The sequence below is a fragment of the Pteronotus mesoamericanus genome, unplaced genomic scaffold, assembly GCF_021234165.1.
Source record: "Pteronotus mesoamericanus isolate MK-2021 breed Mesoamerican mustached bat unplaced genomic scaffold, CSHL_Meso_final contig_181, whole genome shotgun sequence".
Lineage (NCBI taxonomy): Eukaryota > Metazoa > Chordata > Mammalia > Chiroptera > Mormoopidae > Pteronotus > Pteronotus mesoamericanus.
In genome coordinates this window covers 12392952-12413302 of record NW_026555077.1, presented here as the reverse complement: position 1 = coordinate 12413302, position 20351 = coordinate 12392952, and the positions used below count along the sequence as shown (strand labels likewise).

The 20351-nt window shown below is 43.2% G+C and overlaps 1 protein-coding gene across 1 annotated transcript in view; it reads right to left on the bottom strand.

The window, feature by feature from the left end:
• Positions 1-20351, bottom strand: part of CLCA2 (chloride channel accessory 2) — a 59272-nt gene that overhangs the window by 13840 nt on the left and 25081 nt on the right. The window contains 1 exon segment of the mRNA XM_054566851.1: positions 19366-19599. Within this exon segment, the coding sequence (XP_054422826.1) occupies positions 19366-19599 (234 nt within the window).

Sequence of the window (20351 nt, the reverse complement as noted above, 5' to 3'; positions counted from 1 at the left end):
CTTGACTGGGCCATGGAGCACCTAGCTATTTGGTCCAACATTATTCTTGGTGTTTTTATGAAGATGTTTTTGGAGGAGATTAATATTTCCTTTGGTAAATTGAGAAAAGCAGATTGCCCTCTAGAGCAGGTGGGCCTCATTCAATCAGTTGAAGCCTGAACAGACCAAAAAGCAATCCTCTCCCGAGTAACAAAGAATCCTTTCCTGCTTTACTACCTTCAGCATAGGACACTGGCTTTTTGTCCCTGTCTTCAGACTTGAGCTGAAATATCGACTCTTCCTGGGCCTTGAGCCTGCCAGCCTCATGCAAGCTACACCATCAGCTCTCCTGGGTCTTTAGCTTGATACTCACCCAGCAGATCTCGGGACGTGCCAGCCTCATAATCACATGAGCCAATTTTTAAAACACTAAATCTCTTTATATATTATACATAATAATATATATTTTGTACATCTCTCCAATAAGAAAGATATATATATGAATGCATAATCATATGAATGATTGGTCTTTTTCTCTGGAGAAACCTAATACATTTCAAATCTCAATTTGTTTTCTATTATTCTCCATAATCTGCCCTGTACTCCAGCTGAGCTGAACCCATAAAGCTCCTTGGTCTGCACCTCTCTGTGGCACAAACTTTGTCACTGCCCCAAAGCCCTCTTCCACTGAAGTCTTCAGAGACAACTCCCACTCTCTCATAAAACCTCAACTTTAGCATCACTTAACTCAGAATGTAATCCTTTTGAATTGAGGCTCTTTTCCATATAACCTGCCATGTATCATGACTGTGCCTTTACTGGCTTCAACCGTAGAATGTGAGCCTTTTGATGACAGCAGTGGTGCCTTATTACCCATCATACCTAGCATGTTAGTTACATAGCAGAGAGCCACTCAGTGCTTGTTGAACAAATAAAAAAAATAATTTGAACTAATGAAAGCATCTTTTTCTCCAAATGAGATATAAAACAGAGGTTAAGAGAAAAGTCCCTCTAGACTTGTTTGACCAAATCAGTGAATTCGAGAGGTTATTGACCACTGGCTTCAGAACTCTATTGAATGAAGGTTTCCTAAAAAGCAATGCAAGGTTTGGAAGTAACGGAAGAGAAGATTATCTCTTTCAGAAGCCAAGAAAACATCTATCATATGGGTATATTTCCATTAGCTTTTTTGGAAGACCAATCCCTCTAAAATCTCCATTACAACTAACCCCAAAGAGCAAAGGTAGTTTAGGTCCTCTGGCTCAGCTCTTCCAGGCAGGTCTGACCTGGTGTGAGGACTATCTCTGAATCAGGGCTGTATGGAGCTTTAGAGTGTGGTTCATAGATTTTGTTCCCCCCCTCAAATTATGTGTCTCTTCAAGATTTTAGACATTGAAGAGAACACCATGGGCAACTTTTATGAATGAAGGATGTTCATAAGTCTCAACATAAGAATGCAGTGAATTTCAGACTCACCATTGAAAATGAGATTTCTTCCAGATTAGATGCTTACTTCTATAGTCAGCTCACCTTTAAAAGTCCTTTACAGTTTGCAATAAAAACGCCATCCTTCCATAGAGGCAGCCCTATCTAGAGAGGGTAGAAGGCAAAGCCTGCATAAAGTGATACTAAGGGTATCTGTCCCCCAGGCTACAGTTCCTTGTTGTGGAATCCAAAGGGAGATTTTGGCAGATCCAGGCTGTGTGTGCTCCCTCAAGCTGGCAGCTGAGGACAGCTGCAGTGGATTCTCACCTTGGAAACACCACAAATGGCATCCTAAAGGACCATTCTCTATTGGTTCCTAGGGTGGCTCAGGGAATGTGAGAAGCCAAGAAGAGAAAAGGAGCAGAGGCTGTGGAGTTGAAACTCAGGGGCAGGTATACTTCTGAAGGTCAGAGACTTCAGGGGTATGGAGAAGAGGATCTAGGAATCCTGGGCAGGTCTTACTGAGCTAAGAAAGATCCTGAAATGGAGAGAAAACTGCCTTATGATCCTAACATCTCCTTGACACTAGAAACCCAGAGTTTTCCTAGAGAGGGGGAGTCTCTACTTGCCATTCATGGGTCACTACTGGGGAGAGCACGGGATGGGGTCAGTGTGTTATGGCACCAGATGAGTGGAGAACTAGGAAGACCAGAAATCCACATGGAATGTAAGGAAGTGAGTCTTGCACATAATGGAGATAAAGCACCTACCTGATTTGGCTGGAGGAGTCTCATACTGCCAGAATGTGGGTAACAGTGATAAAAATCTCCTGCCTACTTCCGTGAGTGGGGTCATTTTTGAAGCTGTTAAAGCAGTGTTGTTATAACACAGCCATAAAAAGAATAGCCATACCTTGGTACTTGTCGGCTTCAGAACTCCTCAAACACTTTCCCTGCATTTTGACAGGGAAAGAAATGTTTCGGCACTCTGCACTTGCTCGGGACTTGTCATATTGGCTAGAATTGGTATGAGTCATGCTGCCGCCCCTCAAAAGAAAATGCTTTATTGTTCAGTACTTGCTGGTCCGGGCACTCACCACAAGTTTTGGAACAAATCAATGACAAATACCGAGGTGACACTGTATTAAGTTGTGTATGGCATGGTATAGACCACAGAAATAGTAACTATATTTTGTCTTTAAATTTTCTTTCAACTTATTATTTTCAAGACATTAGCTTTTAAAAAATGTATTTCATCTCTTGTTCCCCAGAAAGTAGATGAAAATATCTAACTATTTTAGATTCAGAAAATTTCCCCAAAGGGAAGCATGTGTCAGGGAGAACTGCACTCCCTTTGTTTTCACCCCTTTAACCATATCCATCTTTAACAAATGTGTTGATTAAGCAACACACACAGTATAATATTTCAGTGTATCCCAGCCACGAATTGCCCAACATTTCATCAGAAAAATAAATAGTGCTATGATGGAAAAACTCTAAGTAGCTTGGGAGCTCTCACTGCAGAGAATCCCTCTGTTCACACAGCATTTCTTCACACAACTCCATAGACGCCTCTGGGGTGTCAAGGACAGAGTTCCTGTACTGCCCAGCACTTATTACCACAGGGAACAGGAGCATATCTTCTTTACCTTCTCTCCAGTCACACCAAAAATCACATCCTGCAGGAACCTATAGAAGCTATGTCTCAGCTCAGAGACAAAGGAGATAGTGGTGTCCCACACATGTGTGCTGAACCCCCATCTGGATCCCGGGTGAGAAGAGACCCTTCTCAGCTTCCCATCATCTCCTCTGACCCAGGGGTCAGTTCCTGCCCCCAGCCTGCCTTCAGGAGGCCCTGACCTTGGCCAGAACTGGGAGAAAGGTTGCTTATTTCCTTGGGTGGCCTTTGAAAAGGTCAGCCCTGAGCCCTGGGGGGCCCTTACCTAAGGGAATAAAAAGTACCCAGAATCACCCTTTAATGACTTCTGCTCAGGGAGTGGGCATGATGTAAAAAGTCCCCAGATATTCTCTCTTTGGCTTTTCAATGTGTTTTATCTTATTATTTCCAGATGTTTTCCTAATAGTAGTTGCTTTATCTAATGTAAGAGTGAGTCTGTGTTCCCTGAACACAGTGGACATGGGGAAATAATCTAGGAGTGAGCAAGAAAACAAAATATTTGGGATTAAGTACATTTTTTGCCTGGTTGATTCTCACAGTTGAAAATCTGTCCATTGTGGCATACAGATTGGAAAGGAACAGGTAAAACTATCCTTATTTGCAGATGACATAAGGACCTATGTAGAAAATCCCAAGAAAACAAAACACCTCTCCCCCAAATCCCAAATGAACAAACAAAAAAAACAAGCTAGAAAACAAAAACCCTCCTAGCTTAGCTAGGCCACAGAATAGAAAATCAGCATTCAAAAATCAACTGTATTTCTATATCGTATCAGTGACCCTGTGGAAACCAAAATTTAAAAACAATACCATTTACAGCACCCCCCCAATAAAATATGTAAGCATAATTCTAACAAAACATGTATAAGACCTCTTTACTGAAAACTACAAAATGCTGGTAAGAAGAAATTAAGGAAGATGTAAATAAATGGAAAAACATAGTTTGTGGATTGAAGAGTCAACCTAGTCAAGATGTAAATTCTCCCCAGATTGATCATTGATCTATAAAGTTTAACATTTTTATATATATAAATTTATATATATATATAAAATGGTGCAGTATTATACAAAATAGTGAAAACAGAAATAAATCCACACAAACAAATACAGCCAACTGATTTTTGACAAAGGAGCAAAAAATACTCAATGGACACAGCATAGTTTTTTAGAATAAAACATAGAAAATCTTTAGGCTGCAAGGCAAAGAGTTCTTAAGAATGACATTAAAGGCACAATTCATAAAAGAAAATATTGATCAGTTGTACTTCATCAAAATTAAAATCTTTTATTCTATGAAATACCCTGTGAGGAGGATGAAAAGAGATGCCATAGACTAGTAGAAGATATATGCAAACCACATATGTGGCAAAAGACTCATCTAGAATGTTTCTAGAACACTCAAGACTCCACAGCAGCCCGGCATTAGGGATGGGGTGTAAAACAGGGATGGCTTCATGGTGACAGAACAGTTCTGTGTCTTGATTGCTCCGGTTGTTACACAAATTTACACATATGGTAAGATTGCATAGACTCATGCAAAAGGAGTGAAAGCTGAATAAGGTCTGGGCTTTGTGCTAATGTTGCTTTCCTGGCTATGATATTGTTCTATAGATATGCAAGCATCACCATTGGAGGAAATTGGCTAAAGAGTACACAGGACCTCTTTGTACTATTTTTTGCATCTTCTTTCAAGTCTATAATTAGTTCTAAATAAAAAGTCTTTAAAATGGTCGCCTCCATAGTCCACACTGGTTGATCATCAACCCATGCAAACTGCATCTTGACTATTGCATTTTTGAGGGGTGGAGAGGTGAGGAATGCAGTAAGCTTGGCAGCTGTGGCTTGTATTTTACTCGGGTGAAAAGTGAGTGACTACACAACAAGGTTTGACGTCTTGGCCTGTTCTGTTCCCTAAAGCAGTGGAGTCCCCTAGGCATGTGGGGGACACTGTAACACAAAGACTTCTGAGATGAACCACCTCCTAGACACCGAAGAGCTGGAGGGGCCCTGTCTGAAATAACTGCTGTTCATGGCTCCCTAATCTCTCAGGCCTGGGCCTGAGGGTAGGAGTGTGGGCTTCTTTCATACTTTCAGTCATGGAGCTGACAGGCAACCTGGGAAGTTTTCCAGAAAAATCCACAGCAAGGGCAACCAGGGCCAGAGCCATGCCAGGTCTGGAGAGAAAGGGCAGGGCCTCCAGCCCTCCATGCTCTGTGACTTCCTAGTGCCTTGGCCCTCATCTCCATGCCATCTGAGACCTCCACAGGCAGAGATCCCCTCAGAGCTCTCGCCTACTGACTGGTGACAAAGAGCCATTGTCCACTGCTGACCAGAATGAGCTCCAGCTCTTTCATGGGATTTTCAAGTAGTGAGGCACGGGACTCCAGAGTCCAAGCCAAATCCAATCTGACGTAGGTGGGACCCTGCCACATTACTGTGTTCTTCTCACAGCCTCCTGCTCCTGGCAGGGCGCCGCCACAGTGTCATTCCTCCTGGGGGGACTGACTCATGCCTTTGGGGGGAGTCTGTGCCTGCAGTTCTTTCGGATTCTGGCTCTGGTATGCTGGTGATGACACCAGAGTTCCCCTCCTACCCCCCACCCAGACTGTAAAGTCCAGCTTGCTTCCCAGCTCCCCTTATGGGTTTCATCCCTGTGAACTCAGCAGGATCGGGGTCCCCTCCCCTCACTCCCACTCTGCTCACTCCCCCAGGCCAGCCCAGGCTCTCCCAGATCTCCCTCTCACACAGCCCTCCCTCCTGACTGCCTAATGCTCCTCCCCTTCTTCCTGTTATTACTCAGTAAATGCTAATGTTTACGGAGAGCTCAAAATATGGCACACACATCATCAAGGACCTCTGTACATTATCTTATTTAATCCCCATTAAATACAGCTCCTGGTGCATGGGAAGGGTTCCATAAATATTTCTTGACTGAATGCATTCTCTCAACCATCTTTTGGAAGAGGTATTATTAATCTTTCCATTCTGAGAAAATTAAGACTCAGAGATGTTAAATAAACAGTTCCAGGTCACAATGACATGTCAGAGTGGGGATTCCAAAAACAGGTCTGTTTCTAGGACTTAAGTATTCACCCCATTGATAGACTGCAGTTTATTCCTTCATTCAACAAATCTTAATCCAGTATCTACTATGTGCCAAGAACTATTCCAGGTACAGGGGATACAGCAGAGAAGAAAACAGATGCTACTTTGGCCTTATAGAGCTTAGACTCTATAAGTATAATGTCTGAGGAAGACAGACATTATGCATGACAAATACCAAAAGTAACATTTACAACATGATTAACAGTGATAAGAGCTAATGAAAAAGGTAAGAAAAGGAGAGAGTGGGGGTGTCATTTTATATGGGGTGAGCAGAAAGTCTTCACTGAGAAGGGGAACTCTGGATAAAGACCTGAAGATGATGAGGGAGACAGCCCCTCAGAAATTCAAGGGCAGAGTACCAGGTGCAAAGGCTCCCCGAGGCAGAGGGCTTCCTGGTGAGTTCTAGGACCAGCGAGGAGGCCTGTGTGGTTAGAGCAGTCGCTGAGGGAGAGAGTAGTGGGGGCTAAGAGAGCAGCAGGGCCAGGTCACATAGGCCCTTAGGTCAGTGTACAGAGTGGCATGAACTCTGGGAGCCAGGGAATTCACCGGAAGATTGAGAGGGGAGGCATTTCATGTTTTGATGAGGTTTTTAACATGACTACTCTGGCTGTTGATAGAGGCTTGAGAAAAAGCAGGAAAATGCATCAGCAAGGAAACCAGCTAGGAGACTATGTGACTAATAATCCAGATAAGATATTATTATGGTGACTTGGATTAGGGCAGCGGCAGTATAGGTAGTAGGAGATTGAACGGGATATATTTTTAAGATGCAGCCAACTGTATTCTAGACCCAAGTACCCAGTTAGACATCGGCAAGTTCTCTTTCACCTCAAACTCATCACATCTGAAACTGAACTCATTTCCTTCTTCCAGGAAACCTTCATCCACCCTGTACTTTTATCTGTTATTACCACTCCCATGTAGACCACTGCCCAAGCCAGAAACTTGTGCATCATCCTTGATTCCTCCCTCTGTTTGCCTCCCAAATCTAATCGGCCACCTTGTCCCAACAGGCTGCTCTCTTCTTCCTCATCCCCACTTCCTCTGCCTTCATTCAGTCCCACATCGCTCTGGCTGGACTCTGTCAAGTTTCCCCGCGCCTGCCTGGCCTCAGCAAACTCCACACAGCACCACATGGAGCTTGTGGGCAGCAGACCACATCTGTTTAAAACTCTTCTAAGACTCTCTGGTGCCTGCTAAATAATGTCCGTATTCTCTGGCCTAAAGGTACCTAACAGAAATATAATGCCAGCCACATATGTAGTTTAGACTTTTCTTATAGCCACATTTTAGAAATTAGAAACAGATACAATTAATTGTAAATATGTGACTAACCCAATATAGCCAACATATTATCATTTTAACATGTAGTCAACATAAAAATATTAATGAGTTATTTTGTATTCTTTTTTTCACTAAATCTTCAAAAGCCAGTTTATAGTTTATACTTGGAGTACACCTCAATTTGGAGCAGCCACATTTTAAGCACCCAGTGGTAATGTGTCAGTGCCACGTTAGACAGTGGAGCTCTAGCCTTTCTGCCTAAGTTCTCTCCCACGGTCTTTTCTCCCTCCTCTCCAGTCTCATCCATGTTCCCGTTCTACCTTCCTCCACCTCTGGGTCCTTGAGCTCTAGCAGCTTGTAGTGCCCAAACACACCATCCTGTTCCATGACTCGCTGCCTTTGCACATAAGTTCAGCAGTGAGCTAGAGCAGGCTTGAATTGGCTCTCAAAAGCCACCTGTGCACATCTCTTCCCCACTATCCACTCAGTGATGTTACACCGACAGCTTGACCATCAGCCATGGCGGGGGTATTTGCACTACAGAAATTGGCAAACACTATAAATCAGGGCTTTTGGGGGAGGATAGGGGACTATTTGTTGTGCATTTCCCAGCATATCATTGTACATAATTCTCCTCTTCCATAATGCTCTTCTCCTACCCTTAGTCATCTGAAATGCTTTTCATCCAGTTAGTCATCTGTATATATTTGCACCCCTACTAGACTTCAAGTTTGGAAAACCAAGCTTAGTTTTATGGACCCAACTCTTGGCACATGGCAGAGTTCCTTCCTCCTCTTCTGTTTTTTATTTCTTTGAAAAACCTCTATCATAATTATAATTGTATATAAGAAGCTATAAGAGAACTATAAAATATACATTTAAAAATGAATTCTATCTGGGTTTGAATCCTGCCTTTTCTACTCACTAGTGATGTAACCTCAGGTGAGGTACTGAACTATAATGAATATAAGTTTTCATACCTGAAAAGAGGTTTAAAAAACACATTGGCCATAAAATGGTTGAGATGATTAAATCATATGCATTGGTTTAATCCAGTACCTAGTACATACCAGACAATTAAAAATGTTTAGATATTATTATTAAGTCCTTCAGTATTTATCACTTATAAAGTAGTTGCTCAAAACCTTTCTGTTAAAATAAATATTTATTGAAAGTCCTTAAGTCCAATTCACAGAGTGTGTGAGTCAGAATTCCAGCTGAAGACAGGTGAGACAAACACTCAAAGGGTCAGCTCAGGAGTGTTTATTGAAGGACTATTTACAAAGGTCTGGGCAGAGTTAAGGGAAGTCCACGGTTGGCCGCACTCTGTTACCACCTCCAGGCCTGAAGGTGTGACAGGGGAGCTTTTCGCTGAGCCCAGTGAGAGCTGTAAGTGTATGAAAGGTCATGCAATGGGACCTACAGCCTCCTGTAAAGGAATCCAGCAGCTACCGAACCATGGGGGAAAGGGACCCAGCCTTGCTTTCCTCCAGTTCTTCTGAGGACCACTGGCAGATCCCAACTACAAGCCCAGGGGCAAGGGGTCCTTGTACCATTCCTGAAGGTCAGCCTCTTTGTCAATGAGCTGGATGGAATGGGCTAAAAGCCCAAAAGGAGACTCAAGAGCAGAGTGTTCAAGTGGGATCAAATCCCCTAAGCCTACAGGTGACCAGCTTTCCTTGTACAACAGAGATATTTATTTTATTCTATAACCCACTTTGTTGACATAATTATTCTTAGAGCCAGAAAGTCCTTTCCTACATCTAACTTAAAATATCCTCATTATAACAGAAATGTAATTTATTTTAAACAGTTCTCCATTGAGCAGGAAAAGAACTGGGGTGTGTGTGTGTGTGTGTGTGTGTATCCATCTTTAATTAAATCACCACTATAGTATTTTTATCTTTATAGTTGATCATCATAGTTCTTTTCATACTTCTCCTATGGTCCTCTTTTCCAACCTTCTAATCAGTCTCTAGAAATGGCCTGTCAAATATCCTACTGCTCTCACAAGATTTGTTAAAATGCTGGTTTGATTATATTTGGTGTTGGTGTAGGCCTGGAAAAAGATTCATGGTTTTCTTGGAATGGCCTAGAAGGAAGCTGTAATCATTTCCTGGCCTTATTCTGGAATCCCTTCAGTTTCCCCACAAATCTCTTATGGAGAAGAGGATGCTTATGGCCAGGAGATCAGTTTCACTTTCCTGTCTGCCCTAAAATGTGGTATTCTGAGTCCTTCCTCTCCTGCTCACACTTTCTAAAAGTACTGGCTGAAGCCCATTCCACAGGAAGAAGGTGGGGGAGCAGGCAGGCAAGTAGGGATCCAGATTAAACCAATATTTTTATTTCTCCAGTAAAAGTAAACCCCATGAAGGCAAGGACCACATCTATCTGCTCACCTGTGTCCCGAGTGTCTAGCCTGGTGTCTGGCACATAGCAAGATTTCAATATTTTTGTGAAATAAATAAATGAGTGAATGCACACTATGTGCCAGACACTTTCATGTATAAGATATTGGAGATCTTGCTTTCATATGAGAAAACAGAGCAATTTTATCTATAACACCAGCAGTGGGCAAAGCCTCAAATCAAAGCCTTCTGTCTTTTGTAGTCCAGTGCCCTCACTGCTTTCCGTCCAAGACAATGTGGCCCTTCATTAAGCCACCATGCTTTACCTCTGCTATTCTCCCCCCCCAAATTCAAATTTTCAGTAATAAGCCTGAATCACAGGAGCTTCCATGATCAAGAGCCCCTCTCCCCACAGCTAATTAACCATATGTGTTGCTGTCTCTCTAATGTTGACCTTGCCCCAGAAATTCTCCTCTTCTGATTTTAAGATCTGCAGCCATGTTGGGGTATTGTGAGTATATACCAGAGGCTTCTCCTTGAGTAAACTATTACAAACATATTAGAAGCCCTGGCTGCCCCAGAACTACCACCTGCCACTAGCGGTCTCCATGATCCAGTGGTCTGGTCACCCTGAGGCATCCTGGTCTGGGTGGAAGACTATCTAGTTTCAGGCTGCCCCAGGGTACCCACATTAAGCTGTAACCTGATTCCAAACTGAGTTCTCCCTTCTTCCCTGCAACCCACCCCGACAGACTCCTGAACACCCGTATGAGGAGTTCCGGTGAATGGTAAGGACGGTGCTTAGTTTGGGTTGTCCTCCACCCTCATCCCCAAGATGCAGTGCTTCACTGTCCAACCTGTACCCTCACCAGCAGCCAGAGCTGACAAGCTTGAGACCTCTGTTGCTTCTACTCACCCTGGCTCCATTTTCTCGGGCAAAGGTAGCTGTGGAGCTGGCAAAGCCCTGAGTGAAAGGCATGCTTTTGTCTTTTTGCACGCCCTTCTCATCCATTTGTAGGTGTAACTTTTATGAAGTCTAGACTCTTGTGTGTTGGGCTTGGGACAGTGTTGCATTTACATGCACAGGGCAATGGCCAAAATATAATTTAAAAGTAACTCCACTCTTTGATCATCCTTCATGCAAACTATTACAGAACACATACATAGAAACTCAAAAATTTACTAAATTTTCTTTTCTATCTCCTTCCTACCTGGTTGCTCTGATGGGGCTCTTCTCATAGCCCTAAATCGAACTCCTCTTCTCCTGCCTTCATCACTGTCCTTTCTCCCTCACTGCCATTCTCCTCTCCGCTCAGGGTTTTATTACATAGCTTTACTTAGCTTCTCTCTCAGCAATAAGGAATCTTTTCTCTTTGGAAATAAGAGAAGTCGGAGATTCTGCAATTAAGGAGTTCTCTTTAGAGTGCTTGGGGAGAAGGACCCACCACTTAGACATTTTTCAGAACATGTAGAGCCTCATTATTTTATTAGCAATCACTAACTACTAGAAACACATTTCCAATTTATCTTTGTGGTGTTTAACGTGCCATATCACCAATTACCATCCCAGCGTGGTACTGAGCTTGCTAACTGGTGAAAAGCAACAACTGTGTGCTTGAGAGTGGCTCAGGATCAGGGCTGTAATAAGTTCTACTTGATCGACTTTGTCTGGTAGATGCAGGGAAGGCTGCAACTATATCATGCTTCTACTTTGTGTGCAACAGCCTGTTTACTATTCATTCAACAACCTGCCAAGGTTGTTATTAGTTTGGCTCTCTGCTAGACATGGAAGAGAAAGAGATGAATAAACACCAGTCCTCAGTTTCAAGGAGCTCACCTCAAGCTGGGGCCCCAATCCATGCACATGCGCACACTTTCAAAATTCCCTGGGCAATTACAACAAAGAGCAAAGGTGAACCACACTTTGGTTTTTTAAAAATCCTCACCTATTGATATGACTATTGATTAGAGAGAGAGAGGGAAACCTCAATGGGAGAGAGAAACATCAATTGATTGCCTCCCTGAATGTACCACAAATGGTGACTGAAACTGGTACACAGGTATGCGCCCTGACCAGAAATCAAACTGCAACCTTTTGGTGTACAGGGAGATGCTGCAATAAACTGAGCCACCTGGCCAGGACTTGTAACCAAACAACCAGAGGGGTCCTACCACTTGCTGCCAATAGGAGAAAACTCTGGAGACAGAGTTCCGCAGAAAGGAAAAGGAATCTTTTATTTAAAGTATATAGTTTGAAATAATGGCAGTTTTCTGCCTCAAAGTCCATTTCCTCTAAGACACAGAAAAGAAAAATCACCCTGCTACCCTCTGGAGCTCAGTTCAAAGTTGCACCAGGAATCTCTTCTCCCACCCAAAGGCACTGCTCTTTAAACATAGGTGGCTTAGCTTGTTTCCAGTCGTTGTCTGGCTTCAGACATCTTTTGAAAGCTGTGTGCCCAGGTACCGTACTCCCATCATGCTGCCCTCTTTCTCTTTCTGCTGCCCTCGGGTTCATCTGTGTGACTGGGGCAGGACCCTGGCAGCAAAAATCCAGTCCAGCAAAAGCCCCATAGCAGAGCTGAGGCTTCCTGTGCAGGAGAGGAGCACGGGGCTCACGCCTGGCCGGCAGCTTGCAGGACCAGCTGCAAACGGTCTGCTGAATCCTGACCCCAACTTTGGTGCGGTGGGCTTGAGGGTCCTGCTCCAGCAGAAGAGGGCAGAGCGGCAGCATGGCGGACCTGCCACTGACACCCCGCTGAAGCAGTGCGCAGGAAGCGAGGGGGGGCTGCTGCTGTAAGCAGGAGGAGTGTGTGGGAAGGAGGTACTGCAGTGATGGTTTCCTGCTGCTTCCTGTGCAGGGTAGGGGTGTAGGGCTTGTCACCCGCTCCCAAGGCCCGCGAGCCTGAGCCTCCTTCCCTCCCCGCTTAACTGTCTAGTTCCTACTGCCCTCTAGGTAGACCCTGGAGTGGTCCGGGAGGGGCGGGTAATGTTCCCGGACCACGTGATCCTCAAGGCCTGGGGCCCAGGAACTCCAGCCCCACGCAATAGGAAAGAAGGGAGAACAAACAGGCAGCGAATTTGTTCCCGTTTTAAAGGCTGCCCCCAGAATCCCCTGCTCGCCGGAAGTGGCTGAGTCAGTTGCCATGGTGGTTAGGGCAACGTGCACGGGTTCCACAGCCACAATGGGGCTGCTGCTCATGCGCAGTCCTCGGCGCTTCCCCACCCCTCCCCTATGCCTAAGAGGCTCGGTACCTGCCTTTACAGGCTGAGGCGCCATTTTCAAGTTCCCAGGAGAGTATGTGGTTGACCCAGCTGGTGGGCTGCTCACTCTGGCACAGTTTACTGCGGCCAAGGTGAAGCGTCAAACAGAATACATGTGGCGCTAACTCAGCAACAAGGAGGGGGAGTGGAAGAGAGGACTGGCTCGGGACAACAATAAGATTTTACAACTGGGGTGAAGACAAATCAGGTTTGTGTTTACTTCCTGCTCCTTCCCCTGGGGACAAAGCCCTGGCCTGAGTGGAAATAAGTACTTTGTATCATTGGCACGAGTCCCATGGCGCCAGTCTCCGCCAGACAGGTCAAAGGGAGGGGCTTAGTCCCTTGGCTCTGGGGACCAGGCCCGCTGTGCCGGCCTCCTCGAGGGGAGCCCGCCAGTGCTGCCTGCGTTGGCCCGGGCTCAGAACCATTTAAGTAGGCGGATGACAAAGTGCACGTGTCCTGGGAAGTGGAGGTGGAAACGAACAGCTGGAAAATGATATTTCATTGCAGTCAGCTTCTTGTCATCGGAAGGAGGGACTGCCAGTCATGTGTGCCTTTATATTTCCATCCAGGTTTGAGGAAAAGAGGCAGAAGAGAGCTGACCGGGCCACTGTTGTGTCTCCCTCAGGTTTACCTCCCACTCACCTCGGACAGTCTCCCTAAATGGAGACCTCCTCACACCCCACTTCCGTGGGAAGAACACGACGCTCGGCCACATTTAAAGGGACTTGCCCACCCACAAGAGATTTCTGTTTCCTGTTCCTGCAACTCAAAGTCGGTTTACTCTGGGGGTGTGGGTCTTAAGATAACTACAAATTTTAAAAACAGTCCAGTGGTGGGTTTGAAGCCTATTTGTTTTTTTCTGTTCTGCTAGGTCTTATCTTCCCTTTTAATGTCCTACCCTTGTCTGCCTTTTCAACAATGTTTCTAAACATCGCCCACGAGGTAATTTATAGATTTTTTTTTTTTTAGGACTTTTTTCAGTTTTGTGTTCACTTCTCTGGAAGAGCTAAGGGAGTGAAACTGTTATGGCAAGACACAGGACTTCCTTGAGACTCAGAAGACCTTAAGACAAGTCCCAGCTCTGCCAATTACTAGTTTCATGACCTCAGGCAAAGGACTTTGGTTTTCTCCCTGGTTCTCCCATGGCTGCGTTTACACTTCTGTTATGTGTATCACATCTCTGTGTCCCCTAGGAGTTTGGGACTTCTTAAGACTAAGTTTTTATCTGTCTGGGTAACAACCTCAGTGCCTAGCACAGCATCTGACACACAGCAGAGGTCCAAACAATATTAAAATTTAACCTCTCAATGTCTATGAAATTAGGATAAATATATCAAGTTGTAAACATTAATTAAGGCATTTCATTTGATTTATAAGAATAATAGATAAAAGAATAATAATGTCATAAAGTTTGTATAGCTTTGAAATATGGTTCTATTAAATTATATTTGAAAAGTTTAGGGGAAGAGATTTGTTTGTGGGGGGAAGCTAAGATTTCTAATTTGCAATGATTTTATTAATCATATAACTTACTCTGTTTCTAGCATAAGCCTCTGTTCTCACCTGTGGTAATTTTTTATTCAACTAGTTACATTATTTAACGATTTATTTGGTGAAAAGGAGGATACATTTAAACAATGGTTTCTTAACCTCCACTATGAACATTTTGTTCTTTTTTGGGAGTGGGGGCTGGCCTGTGCATTGTCAGATGTTTAATGGCATCTCTGCCCCTTTTTACCTGCCAAGTGTCAGCATCACCTTCTAGTTGTAACAATCAAAACATGTCGCAAGACATTGTCAAATGTCCCCAGGAAGGGTGTAGGGCACAAAATCACCCCCTCCTCTTCCCTGTTAAGTGTCACTGTTCTGAAGTTTTGGCTTACACTTTCTTCTCTTGCATCTTCTATTAACTTTCTCAATATTTTCAATGTGTGAGATCAGGTTCCTTTAGTGCTGCAAAATAAGACCATTCTGAGTCTTACTCAAAGCATTTTTGATTGACATGGGTTTGAAGATATGCATGTCTTTCAACTCATCTGATTAGTTAGGATTTCCCAGCTTGTCAGAGAAATCCTCTCTCTTTTTTTCTTCTTCTTTTTATTTTTCTTTATTTTTCATATTCAGGGTTGGTACAGCCTTAATGTCTATTCTTTACACCAAGACTTTGAAGATCAAGCCTGCAAGTCCAACATCATTTCCTCTAAGAAGCAAGTAGGTTTTTTACCCTGAGGGCTGTGGTGGCCTGCCTTCTCAGAGTTCCCTAAGTAGATGCATAATCAAAGCCCCTCTCTATGAGCCTCACTACGCTAGTGGGAACGTAGGTCCCTCTATGTACATTTGGGTTTGGCCACTTCATATTATCACAAAGAACAGGTCTCCCGTAAGGGAACTATACCTATCTTCTTTTTATACATGTACCATTTCTCCTCATCCCTCTCCCTTCTTATGCATTTGGTGTCTTCATGGACTTATGCTAATTCACAGAAAATGACTTAACTTTTCCATTCCCTGGATGGTTAGAGCCAGTGTCACAGTCCTCTCACTGGAGACAAGATGCTTACTTTACTGCTCATCCTCCTTTGAAGGGCACAGAAGCATGTGGTTTTGCCTGGCATTCATTTTCACCAATGTGCAAAAGCCCTAATCATAGTCTCCATTTGTTTGCCTATGAAGTTGGTAAGCACGCATTTACCAAGTACAAGTGCTTCTCACTCCTCTGTCCACCTGTAATACTGGCACTTGATTAACAAATGCCTTCTCCCTAACAGGAAGAATGCTGTCTCATCAGTTAAAAACAATACCACATATCATGCACACAGCTTCCTTCTTGAGAAACAAGGTTCTTGTGGTCAAGAAAGAATGGGATTCGCTGTCATCTGATTCCATATGCCCACGTAGGACACTCAGTATCTTGCATATAATAATACTTCTATAGTTGCTTTTAGCAAGAGAGTTTAAATTCGTATCTTCACAGTCAAATAGCCAGCTACTTTTTTAAGTTAATATTGTGAAGATAACTTGACATAATAGAAAACAGGAGAGTAGTCACTTCGGGACTTATCTGAAGAAAAAGTTTGGGAATGCTTTTTAATGTGTTAACATATTTCAAAGTAATTCTCTTCACATTGACAGCCACCACCACTTTGAGCTCTTGCTTAGTACTTAATATGTATTATGTCATTTTTAACCTCAGAAACAATCTTGGTGAGCTTTGATTGGAGATAAGTATTACTATTTCCATCTTACAGATGAAGAAACTAAAACTCAGAGATGTTGTGTGAACTTTACCAAGGGCACACAGTTTTTAAGTAGCAAATTTAAGATCCAGTCCAAAGCCCAACAAAGTAAGATGCTGGATATCACCATCTAGAACAGGAATTTCTACCAAACTCTGAAAGTAAAAAGCTTCTTGACTAATCCCAACAACTATCTCACTAAGAAGTCTTAAAGATTATGTCACAGTATAGTGTGAAAAAACATAAGATTAGGGGCTTCCAGCTAAGATGGAGGCACAGGTAGATAACGCTTCACTTCCTTGCACAACCAAAAGAAGGAAAACAATTACTTTAAAAACAAAAACAACCAGAACTTCCAGAAAATGTAACTATATGGAAGTCCAACAACCAAGGAGTTAAAGAAGAAACATTCATCCAGACTGGTAGGAGAGGAAGAGATAGGCAGCCAGGGCAGAGCAGACCTGTGGCAAGGTGGCTGGTGGACTGGGTGGTCTCACATTCATGTGTAAATAAACCAGGAGGAACAACTGGGGAGTGAGATAAGACCACACAACCCAGGATTCCAGTGCAGGGAAAGAAAGCCTCAAAACCTCTGCTGTAAAAATCTGTGGGAGTTGTGGTGGCAGGAGAAACTCTCAGTCTCACAGAAGAGTCCGTTGAAGAGACCCACAGGGTCCAAGAACATATACAAACCCACCAACCTGGGAATCAGCACCAGAAGGGTGAAATTTGCTTGTGAGTAGAGGGGGGAGTGACTGAAAACCAGCTGAGAGTCTAGCATGTGGCATTTTTCCCTCTCTGACCTCTGCCTCATATACAGCACCATACCAGGTGGGTTGCCCCATTCTAAGGCTCCACTATTACAACATAGCAGGTGTGCCAAGACAAAGAAGTATGGCCCAAATGAAAGAATAGATCAAAAATCCAGAAAAAGAACTAAGTGATGAGGAGATAGCCAACCTATCAGATGCAGAGTTCAAAACACTGGTAGTCAGGATGCTCACAGTAATAGTTGAGTATGATTGCAAAATAGAGGAAAAGTATAGGCTATGCAAAGTGAAATCAAGAAAAACATGTAGGGAACCAACAGTGAAAGGAAGGAAACTGGGATTCAAATCAATGATTTGGAGCAGAAGGAAGAGATAAACATTCAACCAGGACAGGATGAAGAAACAAGAATTCAAAAAAAATGAGAGGCTTAGGAACCTCTGGGACAACTTTAAACATTCCAACATCCGAATTATAGGGGTGCCAGAAGAAGAAGAGGAAGAGCAAGAAATTTAAGACTTTTTTGAGAAAATAATGAAGGAGAGCTTCCCCAGTCTGGCCAAGGAAATAGACTTCCAGGAGATCCAGGAAGCTCAGAGAATCCCAAAGAAGTTGGACCCAAGGAAGCACACACCAAGGCACATCATAATTACATTACCCAAGATTAAAGATAAAGAGAGAATCTTAAAAAAGCAGCAAGAGAAAAGAAGACAGTTACCTACAAAGGAGTTCCCAGAAGACTATCAGCTGATTTCTCCAAAGAAACCCTTGCAGGCAAGAAGGGGCTGGAAAGAAGTATGCAAAGTCACGGAAGACAAGGACCTAAATCCAACATTACTCTATGCAGCAAAGCTATCATTTAGAATGGAAGGGCAGATAAAGTGCTTCCCAGATAAGGTCAAATTAAAGGAGTTCATCATCACCAAACCCTTATTATATGAAATGTTAAAAGGACTTAACTAAGAAAAAGAAGATCAAAACTATGAACATTAAACTGACAACAAACTCACAACTATCAACAGCTGAACCTAAAAAAAAAAAACAATTAAAAAAACCCAAAACAAAAACTAAGCAAACAACTAGAACAGGAAGAGAATCACAGAAATGGAGATCACATGGAGGGTTATCAGTGGGGTGGGGGTTGGGGGAGGGTGGGAAAATAGTACAGGGATTAAGAAGCATAAATGGTAGGTACAAAATAGGAGGAGGTTAAGAAGAGTATAGGAAATGGAGAAGACAAAGAACTTACATGTACAGCCCATAGACATGAACTAAGGGATGGGGGGCAGGGAATGTTGGTGGGAGGGGAGTGCAGGTGAAGGGGAATAAAAAGAAAAAAAGGGGACAACTGTAAAATATTCTTTAAAAAGAAACCTTTAATGTATAATCGATAACATTTTTTGGTGATGTCAAAGTCGTTGGAAAGATTATTCTTGGAGAAAAGTTACTCTGTTGAATTGCTATGGACATAAAAAGATGAGGTAGGTGGAAGTCTGAATGCTGGAAAGTTCAGAGGGAACTTCATCAGAGATCACCAAAGCAAGGGTAAGAAAACCCCAAGCCAGGAAACTGGTCCCGGCCTCCCTAACAAAAATGATGGCCAGGAGTGTGAGAGGAAAATGTGTGAAGGTTTCCATGATGACTTATGGAAATTATTGCCTTAAACCTGTCTTCTAAATCTGAACAAATGGTCAGTATCCAATTTTCAGAAATCTAATTACCTCCAGTACTTGGAAGGCTGTCCTCTGTAATGCAGAATCTATTTCTGCAGATAAGACTACCATTCCACTTGGCATTCATATTTCCAGTCAATGTTTCTATTTGATTAGTGCTGGTCAGTTTACCAGGGCTTCTTCAATCCTTGGGGAGCTGGCACGCTCTCATTCCTAAACTCCATGCTATAAAGTCTTATCAACAATGCAAAGCTTTTCATGATGACCTTCTGATGCTCTGTCAGCTATAAACTCCCAAAGTTATTTTTGTTAAATTAACACCTGATACAATTATTAGAAATGCCTCCTTGCCCTGGCTGGTGTGGCTCAGTGGATTTAGCACCGGCCTGCAAACCAAAGAATCTCAGGTTCAAGTCCCAGTATAGGGCACATGCCTGGGTTGCAGGCCAGGACCCCAGCAGGGATCATGCGAAATGCAACTTCACATTTATATTTCTCTCCCTCTCTTTCTCCCTCCCTTCTCCTCTCCAAAAATAAATACATATTTTTTTTTTAAAGAGAAATGCCTCTTTGTAGAAAAATAGGTAATAAAACCAAGAAACCTACCCTGGCCCTGATCAAAGTCTTCTCCAGGTGCTGTCCAAGATAAAGTCACCTCCTCTTCCATTGTTACAGCCTCCAGGTCAATGATTTTGCACGGTGGGAACACATCAGGATGGGGGCCAGCTGGCACTCCCAGCACGGAAAAGGAGCCCCCCGAACTTATTCGGCTAAAGCCCCACTTTTGCTCCTCCTCACTCCTGCCCCTGAGTCGTCTTGGGGCATTCATCTGAATGTTACCTGGGACAGCAAAGAAAAGAATAGCCTAAACAACAAATTACAACCTCCTGAATACCTTGTTTTTGAAAGATTATTGAGAGATATTTTAAAACTTTTTTTCTTTACTACACTTTTAGAATAACCGAGTTGGTTTATTCCACCATTCATTCACTCATTCATTCAGTGTTTTGAGGATATATCCTGTGCCAGTAATCATGGACAAAGCAGTATTGCATGGAATTGATAGTCATATTAATAAACATACATTTACAAATTGTGATAAATGTTAGAAGGAAAAAAGGCAGGGTGCTATGGAAGAAAATAGCACAGGTACATAATACAGTGTGTTATTAAGGAAGTTATGTTTAAAAGCTTTCTGAAGTATGAGTATGTGTCAGCCAGATAAAGAGGGGAGGTAAGAATATCTTATGCAGAGGGAAGAGGTTATAAAAAAACTCTGAGGCGTGGAAGAGCTTTGCAAGTTGGATAAACTTAAAGTGAGGATTACAGTGGTTTGAGATAAGACAGGAGAGAACTTTATGCAGGAGCTCATGGGCCGCTTTAGTGGTTTAAAGTTTAATCTTACATTGTGGGTAAGGGCAGTGACATGATGACGTTTTCCCTTTTACTGGTCACTCTGGCCATTCCTGGTGGAAAATGAATTCAAACATAGCAAGCAAAGAGGCCACTGAGACAGCCATTGCCAAAAGTCCGGACAAGAAAAGATGGCAGCTTTGTGCCCTGGCCTGGTGCTCGGTAGGTTGGAGCATAGT